Below are 19025 nucleotides of genomic sequence, written 5' to 3'. Positions count from 1 at the left end.
GAAAACCGCTCCGAACACCGCAAACTCGCACTAAAACCTGCTCGTTACAACAACTGAAGCTCGTTGGCGATTTTACAACACTAACTAAAACAGTTTCTAAGTTAGTGTTTATAGTTTAAGTGCTTCCATTCATAGAACGTACGTAAATCGTTGATGATCGCCACGATGGTATCTTTAATAGTAATATTCATCCACGAAATATTGAAGTTTCTTACGCCGTAGAAACCGTTACAATAATGTTTATTCACATTGATAACTTACTATGCGTTATTTAAGGGGCTCTGTGTGCGTCGATGTGTGTACTACGTCATCAACATTGACGTTTCAAAATATCATTAACAGTTATTGCGAATCTTAGCGTTTATTTTTTTGATTGATTACATTTCATTTTCTATTCAATAAATTTAATTTTAACAAATTTAATTCAATTTTCCAATAATGGATTTCGAGCGGAAGTACCATACGTCATCAATATTGAGGCTAGACTGGTTGCCGTTCAGTTCGATTCAATTATCGATATATTCAAATTCAAAACAACTTGACTGATCCTTAATAATACACTATATCATTCATTGTCGATAATAACATGCAAAATATGTGTTATTTTTCTTCAGGGCGACAGTAAACTTTCAAGGGGGTTTGTACAGTTCATGCGGATTTATCGATTCTTATTGATTTCGCCCATGAATTAAACGAGCTAGTGTGGAAGCTCATGCCAATGATTGTACAAATAATAGCAGAAGTATGTCTAGAGTATAGATTATGGATGCGAACTGTGACTGTGATAAATGAAGTGGATATTTGTAACTGTGATAAATGAAGTGGAAAAAAATCAAATTCCAGAAAACAAAAAAAGTCAACTTCCAGAAAACAGAGCTTCAAATCGGAATTAATTCTACGCATCCACGAAACAGAATAAAACCCCCATTCTGGCTGAAGCCTCTGAAGTAGAGATTAATCTCTTATCTTATTAACCATGTTCCTTATAAATTCATCACATCTGTCGGAAGTGAAGCAGAGCAGGGGCTTAGACTTTGAAAAGTGGAGTCAGTGTTCACCACAACAGGTTGTAGAAGGGCGGCCACCACCTTTTGTCTTTACATTCAGCCCTCTTAAAATCCTTAATCCCCTCATTAAAAATCTGCTACCCCAACCAATGGTTATCAATGCTGATAATTGCTTTGAAATGTATTGAGCCAACAAATAATGTGAAAAATGGAAGACTATACTAAAATTTAGCGTAGATCTTCTGTATTTTTGAGAGATCAAAAGCCTTACTACTGCAGCAGCCACGTCGTCATAATGTAACCCTTTTTGAATTCCAGCATTTTGAGAACACTGGTGGAGTTAAATGAATCAATGCGAATCTTCAGAATTCTCCGATTAAATCGAAGCGCATAATTGGAAATTGAAAATCCGGTCGTATTTCGGGTTAACACACTGTTGTAACAGAAGGTTAAGGGTCATTCATTTGAGGTGAACTGTGTGCACCGGTTGACGTCGAATCAGAAGCGCAAGACGAGCTTCTGATCCGCCGACAGATGAATAGCCAGCCATAACCTGTGAGTTAGATAGACATCCGAGGTCGAAAGCGGTAAGATGAAAGACTGGACTCGATGAAATCAATACCGATTGATCGAGCGTATCGATCAATCAATGCAATAGTTGTACCGACGTATCGGCAACGAGCAACTTACATCGGTCAAACTAATTAGACAAGTGCCTTCGCATCTATACAATCTGTCTGTATGTCTGCCCGACCAACACTATATAGAGCGCCAGCCGATTATACAAGATAAATGCATCTTTAAATGACGACTCACGATGCCGGATAACGACAAGATACAAGGAGAAAAAATATATATATATATATATATATATATATATATATATATATATATATATATATATATATATATATATATATATATATATATATATATATATATATATATATATATATATATATCGTCACCACTAATTTACTATAAAATTGGCATCGTTATTTTATCGCAGTTCATATATGGTTTAGGAAATTTGAAAAAAGATGGACACTGAATAGTGCGCAAGATTGATCAGGAGTTTTGAATAGATTTTTCCGAATGAACCTAATGATCGCTGTTAGTTTCAGTGTATTGAAATAATCGTTTCAGCGGTATTCCTGATTCTGGAATCCAAAATCTCATAGACTCATAGAATAAGAGTAATGAGTAATTAGAATACCCAGTAATTCCACAATTCTCAATTCAGTTCGATAAAATATATATTTCATAGAAAAGCAGTAACACAAAATTCGGAAAAAATCTAAAACGGCAGAAATATTTACAAATAATGACAGTGCTTTTCCACGCATGGCCAATACATAAGGCAGCCAGTAAACAGCGATAAAACTACACCCACTAATTTCTTTTTCCCTCGATGTAGTCCGCTATTAATGTATTCCGGCATGAAATGAACATTTGTTTACTGAAGAATATGAATAATCATCCATGCTCAAATTAATCTATTTCTTATATGGAGCAAATAAACGTTGGATTGAATTGAATTGCGGAGCCTTAAAGGCCGCTGACGTAGACACCCAATGAAATAAGGCAGATAACGATAGAGAAGAGAAGGAAATGGAAGAATTTTTTTGTAGGAATTCGAACGAGAACGTAAATTTTATGATATCGGTTACAAGCTCTCTAAAAGAAACTCGTCCTGAGGGCGCTGCTGCTGGCGACTGAATTTGTTGTATTTGAAGTTCCACCGTCGACAACTGAAAAGACGTTCACTATCGGAATCCGATTGTTTATTTTCGTTCTATAGTAAATGAACGTTAAACCAATATCAACTCGTTGTTTTATAATTTATAAGACAGCAGGTAAACTTCATCGTGATTACATTGCCCTTCAAATGGCGGAAGATTTGAAGAACGAAACGAACGGAAATTACAAGGCGTGGGCGTCGTTCGGATGATCGGCTGAAAACGGTGGCTTTATTCGTCATTAATTATGAGACTTTAGGCAGTTATATCGGGGGTGGATGTTGATTTGGCGTCCCGGGAGTGGATGTTGACCGTCGTCTCCTGGGTAGACACACACACCTACGACTAGTCTTAAATCAGGCTATAGATCAACTTCGTCTAACATCGACGCAACACGCTGTTACGCGTAGATTTTATATCCTTCATCAAATTAACGTCAGACATTATCGAAAGACTTATGATAGAGTATAATATGACTTCGAGTTTATTTACTGCCTAATAATTCCCGTGTTTAAAAAAGTCTTATCTCGAACGTCGAAACGGTAAATGTTAAGTGTTGAAAGTTGTAAAGTCAGACGCTTCTGCGTGGAATGTCGCTATAGTGTGTGGAATCTCAAGAATAAATCTTCCCATTCAGAAAATGCAACGTTTGTTGAGTTGAAATGGTACGCGTGGAATAGTAAGTGTCTGTCAGGGGGGATATTTTCGCATCGGAAATGTTATAAATAAACACGCGTACAGACCTGGGGCCCGTTTCACGGAACGACTCGAATTAATATCGAAACGGCCCCTCATGACGTAACATCGTATTTCATCTTTTTTGGAAAAATGTCTTATGAAACAAACAGTAATACCGTCATTATTCGTGCTTTTTTACATTACGGGTTATTCTTTTTTTTCAAATTCAAACCTAAAACCATTTTGCCCTACCATGAATTGACTGGGAATTCCATATTGAATAGATGAATATTGGATTTAAGGAATTCTGGTTCCAGGGTTTAAACATTAGATTCCAAATGGTCACGATTGTTAATATGAACTGGAACTAAAATATCAGGTAGCGTCCAACTAAATCTGTACTTCGATCTCAAAATCAAACCCTCTGTTACATCTTACGACGATGTAGTGGGTTTGTAAGGGACCCAACATATAATTCAATTAAGAAGCAAAATTCATCAAGCAAAAAATAAGAGGGGATTTCGCCATTTTATGAATTGTACCAAAAAATGTGAATTGCTTGGTCACTTTTAGTTGGTTGTAAGGAATTTCGCATGGAATTCATTTGATTCGTGACTGCGCGTAATAAAGAACGCGAGAAAATCGATTTATGATGGTATCGGACCGAAAAGACGCTCCCGAATATCGTTCTGGAAAAGTGAAAAGCGCTTCCGAGTATCGTGATTCTGAAAAACGAACACATGTTTCGGCGTCGATGCACTCAAAGAACCCTTCGTAGGAATATGTTCAAATGTATTTCGTGGTATTTCTTATCTATTTGCGAGTGTAAATCACATTATAAAAATACATGATACAGTAGATGTGTAACCGCTTCGTCTGACCCGTTCACTTATTTCTCCAATGAATTCATCGGCGGCAAACCCTCCCGCCGCGTGGTGAAAATGTCAAGAATCTAACGCTATCGCCTTAATATGCCAGATCATATATTTTCGGCGAATTGCGAACAGTACGCGCGATGGCATTTTTGAATTGATATCTTGTTTCCTACGATCGATGAAATCCCTGATTTTACGTACATTCCGTATTAAACATCGATTGTCGTCCCACAATTAAAGCCCGACGCACACGACGCTTGGAAACACGGAAACAGAAGATAGAAACATGTTTCCGAGCGTTTCCCCGTGTCGTGTCGTGTGCGTTTACGAGAACATAGTTTCGGGAACGATGTTTCCTAGATCAAACGTGGTTGATTCCGTGCGTCTAATTATTGCGCGTTTTCCTGTGGCGTCGGGCTTTATTGGACTTGAAGGCTTTACTATTCAATTCGAGTATCATCTTCAATCGATATTGATATCCACAAATCTTTATTCTATATTTGGAAAAATCGGTTATTTACGAAATAATCAGCTATTTACTAATCACTAATATATACCATAATTTACTTATTAAATATCTAATGAAGTAGTGAGTATTTAACTAAAATTTCTATTATGCTTTATATATACTTCTACTATAGTTTCGAGAGCATCGCAATTCGCAAGCCCACGTCACCCAATCGCTAATAATTGCAAAAACTCACGATTGAATAAATTCAAACCGAAAATGCCGCTAAGCTATACGATGATGTTGTTATGCCCCGAGGTTTCAGGCCTATTACAAACAGTGCCTAGTGGGTGTTCAGGATTCTACTGTTTGGTTAGAAAATACGCCGAACGTTTACCTATGGTACTATCCATGAAATATACATATGTTTTAGAACCACTACGACATCTCTCACTCATACTACGCACTATATCCTTATCTATAAAGCGTATCTGTACGGGAACGTTATATGGGCGTTATCTTTATTGAAATAGCGATATATCTGGCGACAACATCTTAAATAAACCGAACACAAGTTCTTGCCTATAGCCACTTCATCAACATCGTATATATATATATATATATATATATATATATATATATATATATATATATATATATATATATATATATATATATATATATATATATATATATATATATATATATATATATATATATATATATATATATATATATATATATATATATATATATATACATATATATATATATAACGTATAGTTAACGAGTTTCTATAGAACTCACTAATCAATGTATGAAATCAAAGAAAATCCTATAATCAAAATATTAAGTTCGAAATTGCGATGTTAATTTCCGTTACAACTGGAGTTTATTTTATTAGGTGTATGCGGCCGATACAAATGTGACGTCGATGAATTCGACTTAACCTTTTTTCTATATAGTTGCTTACAAATTGTCGTTACAGTTTTCGATCGGAGCTTAAGTAGTTTTCGATTCTTCGAAAATAACATCGCAACGTAAACAAATCGCTTAGTCGAGGGTTCCTAATTAAATAGTTGAAATTAGTAGTAACCCAGTTTCGATCCGAACTTCAGTCGATGACGGTCTGGTACATGAATATCTCCCGTCATTTTTTCTAAAACGTCTGAGAAGAAGAAAAATGCACATACATATTCATACGGAATCTATCTCGTCGTCACAGTACGGAACCGCCGTCATGAAGAAATATTTCTACGAACTTACTTACCTTATATTCAGAGAATTGTTTGCGTTTTCGTATCAATAATACATATACACAAATATATCCGATATTGAAAAACTGTTGTTGTTTTTGTTGATATGATTTCGTATATAACAGTGTTTATAGTGTTTATAGTATCCTATTGTCGAGGGCGAGATAAGGCGTGAAAGGTTTTGGCGATACTGAGAGATTTCGGTGATTTCCTCGCCTATTAAGTATACAATGGCTGCCCGTTAGCCATCTTGCTCACGCGTTGTGGTCGGGACACAGTCGCCGATGACGGCAGTCGAACCGTTGACAGCACCGGCCGGGTTAAGCGGCAACTATGACGGCGCAGATTTGGACATCCGTCGCGCTGAGAGAGTCGTCCGGTTCAGCCTGGGATATGACTGAACCAACGGCACTTCCTGATTTTACTGTAAAAGGGGGCAAACTGGATCCCAATACGAACAGACGCCATCATATCCAAAAAACTCGCGTCGACGCAATATCTGCAGTTTTTGTAGTTCGAATTCTACTCGTTGAAGTGGAAGATGAACAGAACGCTGAACTCACAGGATCGAAATGGTCCAAGAGATTGCGTGGTGTATTTGCCTTACGGGAATCTGGTTTGTGCTTCTGGCTCGTATAGCCAGCCGGGACGCTTATCTCCGCACTAAGCCAAACAAGTTAATCCGGCAAGTATATCCGACACTGTTGCGATAATCCATTTTTCGATCGGTTGTAGCGGCTTCAATAATAGATGCGCAGCTTTTACGTCCAGATAGTCAGTTTATATCTGCGCCGATATCAAAATCGTGTGTCTTGAAACAAGCGTCGGTTGGTTAGCGTGCGTGTTAAAGAGGAACAGCAGCAAACATCAGTAACATCAGCACATCTCATCTCGCTGTAAGCTTCGCATCCATTTCTATTGGGTCAGATATCCGTGTAGCCTTCAGTGCTAATCCACAATGTTGCTCTTCCAGTTTCCAGGTTCACTCACAGATACACCAGGTGATGCACGCTTCCACCATTCAACCGAGTGCTATAGAGTCAGTAACGTCTTCCACCTCGTATTTACAGGTGTATAACATTTCGTCATAACTCCTTTTTTCCCACCACGACGTCTGAAACGCTCTGCCTTTTCCGTCGCATCGTAACAAACCAATAAACGATTCACCCATCGTTGATAAAAACAGTGTAAAAGTTAAAACCACTAGTTTACGATTAAACCATTTATTTTCTGACAGATTCGCAGTTCTCACTAAATTCTATCCTCAAAGAAACCAAAATGAGGTTAGCTTGGGTTTTCACAAACATTTATCTTTTACGGGCGTTGTTGCAATAAGGCCCTTAAACGAACTAATTCAGACTCGAAGGTTTTCTGGCCTTTGGCCTTGTCTTCAATACGCGTAACGGCGTGACCCCGGGGTGTATATTGGGGTGATAGACGCTTCTGGCCGGCGCGGGAGAGGTTAGGGTTGGTTTCTCCGCCGGTGGTATTTGTAGCGTAGATAAACGAATGGAGTAACAGTAAGCGCGTCTTAATTACTGTACTAATAGATCATAGGAAACTTATCTAACCGCGATCGATGAGATGAAGCTTCTCTCTCGTGTTCCATTGCCAGACAAGACCTTGTTAGAACGACGACCCCGTGCAACCAGTAACCTCAACCGGAAAGGACGACTCAATCAACAAAAGTTCATTTTGATCGTGAAATAGAAAACGGTCCCTCTTATTCTGTATTGTATTTTGTTGGTAATTTTCCACGTGTCAGAATAGTTTCTATTAGTTTTTTTCTTTCCTGAGTAGATAATGTTGTATAGAAGTTAATGCTGTTCATTTTCATCTAGATATTCAGCCTCTCGCATACTAGAATTAGACTAAATCCCGTCTCGCATTGATAAACGAAAATTGATCTTTTGGATTCGTAGATATTGATATGACGGGATTTTCATTTATCATTCATTGAATTTTAGGAAATTAGTTAGATTCTGACCGATGACATCGTTGTCTTAATGCATGTTGTTTTCGCCTTGGAGTCCTCACTTGCCACTAGGCGAGTGCAGAACCCTCCTTAGACTTCCGGATTTATTAGTGCACCCAAAAAATCGACTTCAATATGATGTTTTATCAAAGTAAAGAAATCATTGTTTCGAGCTCTTCCTTTTTAATGTACTTTTCATTTTCTTCTCCTTCTGACGTTATTTTGTTATCGAAAATATCGAGATGATCGAAAAGAAATATTCGACCTTCGTGGCTCAAGACGTCAGTAACTTCAGCAGTTCTGGAGGCAGTAGCCACGCACATCACAAACATACTCAACACACACACACACACACATAGCTAACTCACGTCTTGCAATATCTCTGCCAGTTAATAACTCAACTGATTGGCCCTATATCTAGCCGGCTAATCAAATTTGATATCCAATAATCAGGATAGCCATGGCCGATCATATTTGAAATCTTCCCCATAATCAAGCGTTTATATGCTCTGTGACGTCTCCGTGGAGTCTGTAGGGTTCACATCGTCAGTATGTGCAGCGGACACACACACTGCACACACTGCACACGACACCAGTTGCAAAATTGAAAATTGCAGAGAAAGCGCCACAATCATCTCGTAAACTTCATTGAATATAAAATGAGAAAGATATCTTAAACTAATCACGAAAAGAAGTAACTTAATGCGTAAACCTGTGGGACCAGTTGCTCAAAAATTGGTTGGAGTTAACCAGACGGTCGTTGGTGACGTTTAGATTTGCAGTGAAGCCTTGAGTATATCCGATTAACCTGAACCAAATTTCGAGCAACTGCGGTTTTTACTTTCCAAAAATACGGAATGAGTGATATTCCGTACAATAATTTCTGCTACGCGAATATATTTTTAAATGGGATTTCAACAAAAAGCTGAAATTGCAAAAGCATTGCTTGAATTAGATCGTTCGTTTGGAAATATTGCGAATGGTACTTAATTCTAAAGACCAATCTTTCGTAACGGCGATCGACGATCTGATGATGAAATTAGAGCGCAAAATTATATCGCTATTTGTGAGAGCGTCGAGAGAGGAGAGAAATGAAGTCCGGTTTACTTAAGGCATCCAAACAGTCGCGGAAGTACTTTGTCAGCGTCATATTGACTCCGAAAATGCATTATGATCGATTTTACATCGTAAGATTATATGTGGCGGAGCGTGCGACGCGTCCAGGCACCAGAAAAAAACACCATCACCGACACGTCTCGATCAGTCGACCGGTCGGTCGGTCGGGCGTTTCATGTCTGGAATTTTAATTCACTGAACCTGTTGCTAGTGTCAGTGGTACTTTTAATAATTCATATTTCCATCCAATATCAATCAAGTTATGCATATATTATCGGTTTTTTTATGGTGGCGGATCCGACCGAAATACAAAATATGTCTAATACTCAATCTCCATTAATCTTTTAACGCCGCGTTGAAACCATTTAGACGCAAGTTAGACGCAATCTCCACGAATCTGTTCTTTTAGATCGAAAAGTTCGTTTTGACCTGGCGTTTCTGAGTCATATAAAAAAGAATTGGTGGTGATATTCATATTCATAATTTTCATATGGCCCGAATCAGCCTCCATAGTTTCATCTCGCATTATGTTGTAAATATAGCCAGACCAAAACAATGAAAATCCCAATGATTGTTGCGCAGGATAATATCTTTAGGCTTATATCAGCGAAATTCTTTTTCATATCACAGAAATCCCACAATAATGACGAAAAAAGTCCGTAAAATTGGAATAACGAGGAATACAACTGCATTCCTGAAGATGACTTGAATTGATGATTTGAATACTGTCGAAACGTTGAATAAACTACCAGCTAAAGGAAACATTATCTGATTTAAGTTTTTTGTCATTGAATTTCGTTATTATCATCGTCACAACGCGGATCCATAGTGTTTTATCAATGGTGATTTGACGGTCTTATCTTCGGAATGAATTGCTTACTTTGAATTTTCACCGCATGAAATCAGGAAAATGCCAACTCAAACACGAACTTCTTATTTACTCATATCATCTTAATTCGTTCTGGAAAAGCTATTTCTGCGTAATCTTAAGCAAATTAAGGATAAATTTCAGAAATTGCAATTTGCAGTTTCGTCAAACGATCGAATGAGAAAAATACAGAGAAAAAAAAGGAAATAGAAAAAAAAGCGATAAAGATTCGCTCGTGATCTAGCATCACTGCTGGGACACGATTCCGAATCGTATCAAAAGATTTTATTGAATCGTGTGACTATACATTGATTTATCGATTGGGAGTATCGATTAGTTTAGTCCGAACAGCGAACCATCGATAACGCCGAGATTATCGGGGATTGAAGCCATGAGTAAAAGTTTGATTGGACTCTTCGAGTGATGGCAGGCGATGAGTCGGTCATCCCATCGCCTACTCACTAATCATTACGTACCAAAAAAAATTCGGGCTCCAAGCCAAACAATTACTGTTCTAAATATAAACGATGTGTCATCGTTTTCGTGACTGAGTTTTTTGAGTCAATCAACAAAGTCGCCATTCTACCTCGGCGGGACTCGACCCTGATGACATCGAGAAACTCTGTCGATTTGAACCCAGTGCGCGTGTAGTTGCGGCAGATGAATTATGGTAAAGTTCCATAAAAGCAAGCCATAGGCGACACTGGTTCTCGGGCTCAGCCTCAAACGCGACTCCCGAAATTACCGCGCGTTATTTCCCATTGCATTTTAGATATATATATATATATATATATATTGTTGTACCTAGGGGCAATAGCTTTATTTTTTCATGACAACTTTTTTTTTATTTCGAGCCCGTTCTTCGGTTATGAGGTCACCTTCAAGGTCGTATCAATATAATTCCATAGTTGGACTCGTGCCGACCTTCGATCCAGACGAATCCCTCATCGGCAAAATAAAAAAAAAAGAAATCTGTATCAATTGTTTACGCTTGTTTCTGCTCAGTGATTTTCGCGTTTTGTTCAGCGACGGCGAGCTATACCGATTCATATTATTAAACCAATTACTGACTGAGGTAAGAGTGTATCGGTTAACGCGTTGCAGGATATCCTGTGGTGAAATTTCTCTTGCATCTTTGCCGCTCGCACTTCTACCTGGGAGCCGAGTGTTCAACCTGTTCAAATCGATCCAACCAAACATTTCTACCGAAAGTACGCGAACTTATGTTTTTTGTGACCCTGGTGCATTGTGTATGCACACACAGGTCTGGGATAATTTGTAGTAAGCCTACGAGTATACATTTACATGGGGATCGTGGGGATCGTGTAGCCGTGAGCTTTCGTTCACGCGATCGACGTCACTTTGACGGCTAGATATCTTCTTTTGGCGGTTACTCAGAATCTTAAAAGCCCAACTCATACGACGCAAGGGAACACGCACACAGAAAATAGAAAAATGTTTCTGGGCGCTTCCATGTGTCGAGCGCGTTTATGAGAAACGTGGATTCGGTAACAACGCTTTCGAAATCAAACATGTATGTTTCAGTGTTTCTGTTTCCCTCTGTTTCGTATGCGTTGGGCTTGAATGACCATATTGGTTTTTTTTGGTCGTGTACATGGTAAATCTCGAGCGCTAGCGGGCAAACAAACTATGGCGTCATTATTCACAATCTACATAGTCCCCTTCTTTCCAAAAAGGAGATATCATGTCATTTCATATCAGCCTGATACGTCGAATGTAAGCCCTGAAGTCACCCCAGAGATTGTCGTCTCGGCGCGATGATCGCGGAATGCGTTGTCGCTCTGATATTCCCTCGAATCTCCGGAGATCGAGGCAGCGGCGAACATGACAAATGTTTATTTAAGGAATTGGCAATTTATCGACAGGATTCCTTCCCTGTCTGTTGAGAATTCAATCTGGTTCGACCAGACTTTATGTACATTTGCGACGTAATCCAATTGAGAGACTGAAATATGACTTCGGTTCCTGATTAAAAACCAAATTACACGAATAATGGACGCGGTTGATAGCGTAATAGTTGAGCAGGTATCGATATGTTTCCTGAACTCTACACCCCTTCAGACAGTTAACGTACATTTATCACCATTCGTCCAATGTTTTTATCGTCCACGCGTCACAGTTTACGAATTCGCCTGCGACAACGAACGTCGGACATTCGATGTTCATCAGCAAACTCTCAAAAACTGTTCGTCCTGGTTTCTCATCTCTGACTAAATGGTGAATGGCTGATTGATGGTTTAAATATATAAAATGAAGAAAATTCTTAGTTGAAGGTGATGTTTCGTATCGAGACTTGAAGCCCCAGTGTTCTATGAGTAACTAGAAAAGTTTCCAAACTAGATTAAATTCTGAATACTCGCCGCAAGGATGAGTGAAGTAGTGAATGATATGGCTGCAAATGATGGGCGTATGTTAGACATAGTTTTTGTGAACGCCGGCAGTTTATCAGCCGTCAGACATGGCGTCATCGTTGTGCTGTACGCTTCCCCTCAAAGACCTGTCTGGCAAGCAACTAGTGGTTTAGTGGCTAATTTAGACAGCCCCGATACCTGCAGAGTCCAGCTGTAGTCAATTACTACAGGTAGATCACGGGGAACATCGTAGACTGAATCGACAGACAAATTACCCCAACATTATGCATAGTCAGCAGCCGAACACACGCAAAACCTGAATAATTCACAGCCACAACACACATTTTTTGTAAGGTATAAGCCTGTGGTCTTGGAACGAATGACTTTTTAAATGGAATAAAGAAATGGTATGACTTTGTGTACAAACTCCCCAATATGGCGTGATTATACACGCCGTGGTACGGTCAGTGCCTCTTTCTAACTCCCACCAGAGTAATTTGGAAATATTGTTTTATGGGAGTGCTCCGAAGTTTTGCAAGTTTAAGGAACGTATTATTTTCTGACGTCACTTCCGCGTACGTAAGATGCAGAATAACGAGCGGTGTAATTTTTTGAATAGAAGGTTATTTCATTCATAGAATACATGTTGAGCGCGCGGGAGTTAGGTTGTAGACCTTCCTATCAGATGCAACATTTCTATAATGAAATTTGACAGTTGTTCGAAGCTGAAAGCGGCCGACTTAAGACAGCTCACGTTATATAGTTGCCAACGGTTTTACGTCACGGCCGCGCGAAGAAAGCGGCGTTAATTTGAACAGATGTAGGTGATCATCTACTAACCCTATAAATATTACAGTCTGCACTTGTTGACACTGAAACATGGACCCATTGCCAAAAATGTACGCCCAGTAACCCGGTCATTATTGGTCCGTCTTGTCAGAGCCGTGAACTGCGCAATAAGTTCGAGCACTAATTTCACCATCCAGCTACCTCCGGCGAAGGCTGGTGCACATTAGATATTAAGTTCTGAATTGTTCTGACTACTGAAAATGCTTTAAACCTACTACCAGTTTTTCGGAAGTGGAATTTCGATGATATAATTACGTATATTTTTACTTACCCTAATCAATATATCCCTAATGTTTAGTTGCTTCGTAGTGAACGAAACTTCTCGATGCATTATTATAAACCATATCACGTTTTGGGATGGTTTGTTATACGTTCAACATTTTGAATTTCCACCGGTTTCAGAGTTGATAATCCGGTCGAAAAGTTACGTGGCTCCGTCTAAACTGAAGAGGGATCGCGAAGGATGAACTCCCGCCGGTATATACGGATATTCATATCGGGTCGGTCGCGGTAACGACGGCCGCCGCTATCGTCGATGATGGTGCAATAAGACTCGTTGACGAAAACTGGACGCTCGCAGTGCTAGTCACAAATAGAAACATTGCGCATGAAAGCGTAACGTTTCTTATTTGAAGATGATTATGTTTTACGCGTTCTAACGCGGGGTAGTTGCAATTACATACATAAGCGTCGAGCAAGTGAAGAGAACAAAACCGAGCTGCGGGGATGATTCACTGATTGGGGCAATTTATTGAACTTAGTGGTGGCCGCGTGTTCCGTGTTCGCGAAAATCGAATCAATGTATGTTGTAAACAATAGTTGCTTCTCTTGCTCGGCGACGCCAAGATGATCGAAAACGAGTGCGGTCAAAATACGAGATAAAAAAACCGAACCATAGTTTGTGGTCGTGGCATCTTCTGGTTGTGTACTAACCATTGATTAAAACGCTATATCCGTGTTGTGGCGACAATGAATAAAGGAACCCACAATTATGGCGAAAAAATATTTTAAGGTCCGAAATGTTTCCTTCAGCTAGTAGTTTATTCGACGTTTCGACTTTTTTCTAACAGTCATCTTCGGAAATCGCTTCGTTTTCGGACTTCATATAATTTTTTTTAGTTGTGTTATCTCAATGTTAGATATCCACTGTCTGGGCGAACGTCTGTTATCGGAGTTAGTCGTATATTTGAAATAGGGGCCCATGCGATGGAGCACGGTCGCTGTATAGGCTCAGTGGTGTGGCCATCCGGTGGTCTGAACCCTTGTCTTCTCATTGAAGTTACCTTTTTCGTCAAGATGGATATCGTTAAAACCTGCAACTTTGATACTCGTCCTAGTAATTTGAAGAGTATTTTAGGGGGTATCCCCCTCAGCACGGGCCTGGTAATTCTTCAAAGATATCTTAACATCGAGGGTGGGACCCCGCCTGTGACCTTTGATATGGCTGCTTTATGCGATTTATGTCTTTTCTTTCTCTCTGGACCATGGCCTTACAGTCAGATTTGATATCAAAAGATTTGTATTTTATCTGGTATATGTTTACGTCAATACATCAGTCGTTGGAATAATAGATATAGAACACTCGTCTCCTAACTTCCAACAAACTTCTTCTTCCAAAATCCGATCTCGAGTATGATGAAATGGCGTTTTCAACCGCACGTAACAAGCTGTGAGTTTAACTACTAAAAGAGTTGTTGATGAGGATATAAAGTGTAGGATAGTTATGAGTAAAGAAGAGGAAAATAATAGATTTCATCACTCAATGCGGAATGCCTAACTAAACAAAACAATGTCTGATTTCGATGTGTGATCTCTAAAGCTGCGAAGTGACTGTGACTGATATCAGTCAATTCTATTGGTGACATTTGCTAATTTATCAAAGCGATCTTCTACCCCCTCCCCGCCACGGAACTTGATGACATCGATAGATTCTGACGCGTTAAAAAATAAAAAATCTTTTGTGCGTTGTTGTGATGTTATTATTAGCCAATCAGAAATTCAGTTTGTTTACTTTCAGCCTAGATTTCAGTTCCATAGTTGTGAGTTAGAGTTAACTCCGAGTCAAATCTCTACTCATAACTGTAGAACTGGGTCCTGGTGGCCTGGTCTATCCAGACGAATTTGCTTAATTATAAAACGGGCAATCTTTTATGCGCTGTCTGGGAAGCAGAGTATTGAGTGCACCGGGCTGGGTTTCGTAGCCTTAAGTTTAGCTCAGCATGGACGTTATAAATGAGGTAACGTTTGGAGCAAATTCATCGATCCTTCAAAATAAGATACATATCTTATCTCATTTTATAGAACTAAAAACTACGTGTTCAGAAGACGACAATATACATTCAGTATAACACTTCCGCCGATAGTATAGGAATTGCTTAATATCAAAGGACACTATCATTTTTTTCAAAATGTTCGAACAGTCCCCAATAGAAAAAGTACCACAAAACATTGTATGGCACGAGTTTGGCTAAATTATATCTTGACACGTCATGCGCGACGAAGATCAGACTCTATTGTGCGAAACACACTTAAACCACATGTCACCAATCACGGAACGAACATAAAGATTGCAAAATGCAAACTTATCTTTTCGATCAAGCGAACCGTATCTTTGGCGCAGTCTGGTAACTCCGATACGATTCAACTAGAAATTCATATAAGCCTGCGATCTTCACTGAGAAAAACAGGGGACTTAATATTCACTATAGAAAAGGAGGTAAGACATTTTTTCAGAAGTACGATCTGGTAAGAAAGCCTGTAAGATCTACCTGTAGTAAGAAAATTGCTGATTCACTGACGTAGAAAAACAGATTTTATAATTACAACAAAGATAATTGTTTATTAGGATTCGTTGTATTCGGCGACCCTTATTTTCGAACTTTCGTTTAAACATACAAAGTTACACTTGTTTAAACAGAGAAAGTTTTCAAAGTCGAAGTTCAAAGTCATTTATTTCGTCGTGTCGTTAGAACAATAATTGAAGGATTTTACAAAGGCCTTATTTTGTTAATTAATTAGACTCTCCCATAATTCTGCATAATTAATCAAATTAAATAGAAATCCTTTTTGTTTAGTCCCACTTCGTGTTTTCATCACAATTTTTCCATCAATTTCGTTTTTCTTATAGCCGTCTCAATTTCCAATCTAGCGATTTGCAAAAAGTTTTTTTTCCTTTTTCCAATCGATTGAATTCAATTTCATCACAACTTTCACTCTTTGTTTTATTCTCCAGTCCTTCCGAGATCGTATGGGGGAAATACTCGAATGATGAAAATGTATTTTCCATTTTTCCTGTTCTTATTTCAATTTTCCTTCCGAATCTGCCACCATTAAAATAATTGAAGAATGATTTTGACGCGTTTAGAACACTTTCAATATAAAACCGATTTCGGGCCCAATTCACGGGCGTTTCTAGTTTTATTAGATAGTATTCTGTAAATACGGCCCGGGTCCAAATTACTTGATAGTATTTTTTAAGAACATTTCATTTCATCGAAATATGAGTTTTGTTTTATCACAGGTTTCCATATTGAATAGTGTCACACGATGAAGCTCATTCTTTCCGTGGTTATATTGGTGACGTCATTGGCAGCGGGTTCGGAGGCTTGTTCCTGTTTACCCCCATATTTGGATCCTCTTACGATGGAAAAATACTGCGGTTATGATTTCGGTAATCCACGAATTATTCAAATCCGAGTTTTCAATTAGAAAAAACAAAAAATGTATTTACGACTCATCGGTCCCCGGCCTGGATTCGAACCAGGTGGCATCGAGTCGGCCACGGCCTGAAACCCTGCCCGATAAGCCCGAGTCCGGATTCCAAAAGAAAAGCAATCCTCGGATGATTGAATTAGGGTTCGACAGACTAAGAGCACAAAAGTCAATCCTTGGTTTTATACATTTTGAAAAGGAAAATCATTGGTTTCGACACTCAAGACTCTCGGGTCTACTCATGTAAAGATTAGTTATAACCCGCGGCTATTTTTGACTAATGAATGATTAAGTTTAAAACCTTGGTTAAAAGTCATAAACGGTCATAAATCCGATCCTATTAGGTACAATCGGCACCTCCATCGACTAAGGGCCGGTTAATTACTTGATACTTGTATATTTGCAAATTTGATTACTTTCAGTAATCGGTGCCCATCTGGGAGAGAACGACATCATTGGGGATTATCGCGTATACAATGCTAAATTGCTGGAAATAGTCCGGGTTAGTACAGTCAAAAATATGAAAAAAACAAATCGATAATTGTGTAAAAACTTGACTTCAGTATCATTTCTCATATGCATTGCTGTGTGCGGTTTCGTTACTATAAGGCTCGGCTTTAGGGGCTTTTCCTTTAACCTAAATCACTAACTTAAAACATCGTTTCACAGAACGACTTATAAGATTAGGCAAATAGTCACGATACCGGTAATACAAATTGAAGATTAAATGGGATTTTATAAGTGTTCTGTGGAACGTATCACCTGCAGACTCTATAATTAATCTAACGATCCAATACATTAGACTTTATCCCTGATTGGCAACTGATCTCTGTCTTTGACCGTCAAATTTGAATTCATCCATTTTGCGATATTTATAGGTAAAAGCTTCAAAATCGGGAATTTTCAACAATATTATGCTTGGTGAAGATATGGAAATATACACTCCTTCAGATTCTGCCAGGTGCGGAGTCAATTTTCGAAATGAAGGGAATTACCTCCTTGCTGGTAGGTTGTACTGATTACAACTGGTGGTGGGTTCGAATACCACAAAATCTGTTATGAAAGAACTTTCTTTAGTACACTCCCGATTTGTAGGGTCAGATCCCGGGGGACTTATGAGACTTGTACAAGTCCATCAAATTCTATTGGTGCCATTTTTCATTCAACAAAGACAATTGGTGAATTTCAGTGCAGGAATGCGCTTAACATTCCTTTTTCAAAGTGCCCTTTTGGGCTGTGACAATTCCTTCAAAATCAGTCTCTGGATCCGCCCAAATTTGACAGATTTTCATAAATAGAACCTCAACAGTTTGCTGACATTTTCTTCAGGTAATGTTGCCAGCGGGAGAGCTACCATATATTCCTGTACAACCTCCAAATTCCAAGAGTTGACTAGCGAAGAGGAACAACTCATTGGTAAACAATGTCCTCACGATTGTCTGGACTACATATCTCAAGTCTGAGTCTCTTGAATGATGATACCATCGTATATATCATGATAATAACCGTGTAAAAGATATCGTGATTATAACTACTATTATAATGAATAGAGGGAACCATTTCATATAAATACAGCATAATTCAAAGAAACCGTAGCCTTTTTCAAAATATATTTTACACGAATTCGAATGTTTTGAAACTAGATATTGGAAGATATTTGAACGGACTTATTCGACGCAATAAACTAAAATTGTTGTGACTGTAAATCGTTCGTTTTCGATTTTATACATAAACGTTTACGAAACGTTACTGGACACCCATTGACCTTACCAGACCTCCGTTTCGTCCGTGACGATAACTATGAAAACTGGACGTTCGCAGTGCTAGTCACAAATAGAAACATTGCGCATGAAAGCGTAACGTTTCTTATTTGAAGATGATTATGTTTTACGCGTTCTAACGCGGGGTAGTTGCAATTACATACATAAGCGTCGAGCAAGTGAAGAGAACAAAACCGAGCTGCGGGGATGATTCACTGATTGGGGCAATTTATTGAACTTAGTGGTGGCCGCGTGTTCCGTGTTCGCAAAAATCGAATCAATGTATGTTGTAAACAATAGTTGCTTCTCTTACTCGGCGACGCCAAGATGATCGAAAACGAGTGCGGTCAAAATACGAGATAAAAAACCGA

At 38.8% G+C, this 19025-nt stretch overlaps 1 protein-coding gene across 1 annotated transcript; it reads left to right on the top strand.

The window, feature by feature from the left end:
• The first annotated feature begins 15851 nt into the window (after positions 1–15851).
• Positions 15852–18566, top strand: LOC141903626 (metalloproteinase inhibitor 1-like). The gene is made up of 5 exons (XM_074791830.1): positions 15852–15899; positions 16704–16853; positions 17317–17396; positions 17773–17899; positions 18224–18566. The coding sequence occupies exons 2-5, from the start codon at positions 16730–16732 to the stop codon at positions 18355–18357; spliced, it is 465 nt and encodes a 154-aa protein (XP_074647931.1). The 5' UTR covers positions 15852–15899; positions 16704–16729; the 3' UTR covers positions 18358–18566.
• Positions 18567–19025: the final 459 nt, after the last annotated feature.

Source organism: Tubulanus polymorphus, chromosome 4, assembly GCF_964204645.1.
Source record: "Tubulanus polymorphus chromosome 4, tnTubPoly1.2, whole genome shotgun sequence".
In the NCBI taxonomy this organism is placed as follows: domain Eukaryota; kingdom Metazoa; phylum Nemertea; class Palaeonemertea; order Tubulaniformes; family Tubulanidae; genus Tubulanus; species Tubulanus polymorphus.
Note: the sequence above shows the minus strand (reverse complement) of the source record. Positions and strands in the feature narration are given on the sequence as shown.

Bases quoted from the DNA above. Each gene is read 5' to 3' on its own strand.
- LOC141903626 (XM_074791830.1), top strand. From the start codon at position 16,730: ATGAAGCTCATTCTTTCCGTGGTTATATTGGTGACGTCATTGGCAGCG. The intron at 17,397-17,772 runs GTTAGTACAGTC...CGATATTTATAG, and splicing joins AATTGCTGGAAATAGTCCGG to GTAAAAGCTTCAAAATCGGG. The intron at 17,900-18,223 runs GTAGGTTGTACT...CATTTTCTTCAG, and splicing joins AGGGAATTACCTCCTTGCTG to GTAATGTTGCCAGCGGGAGA.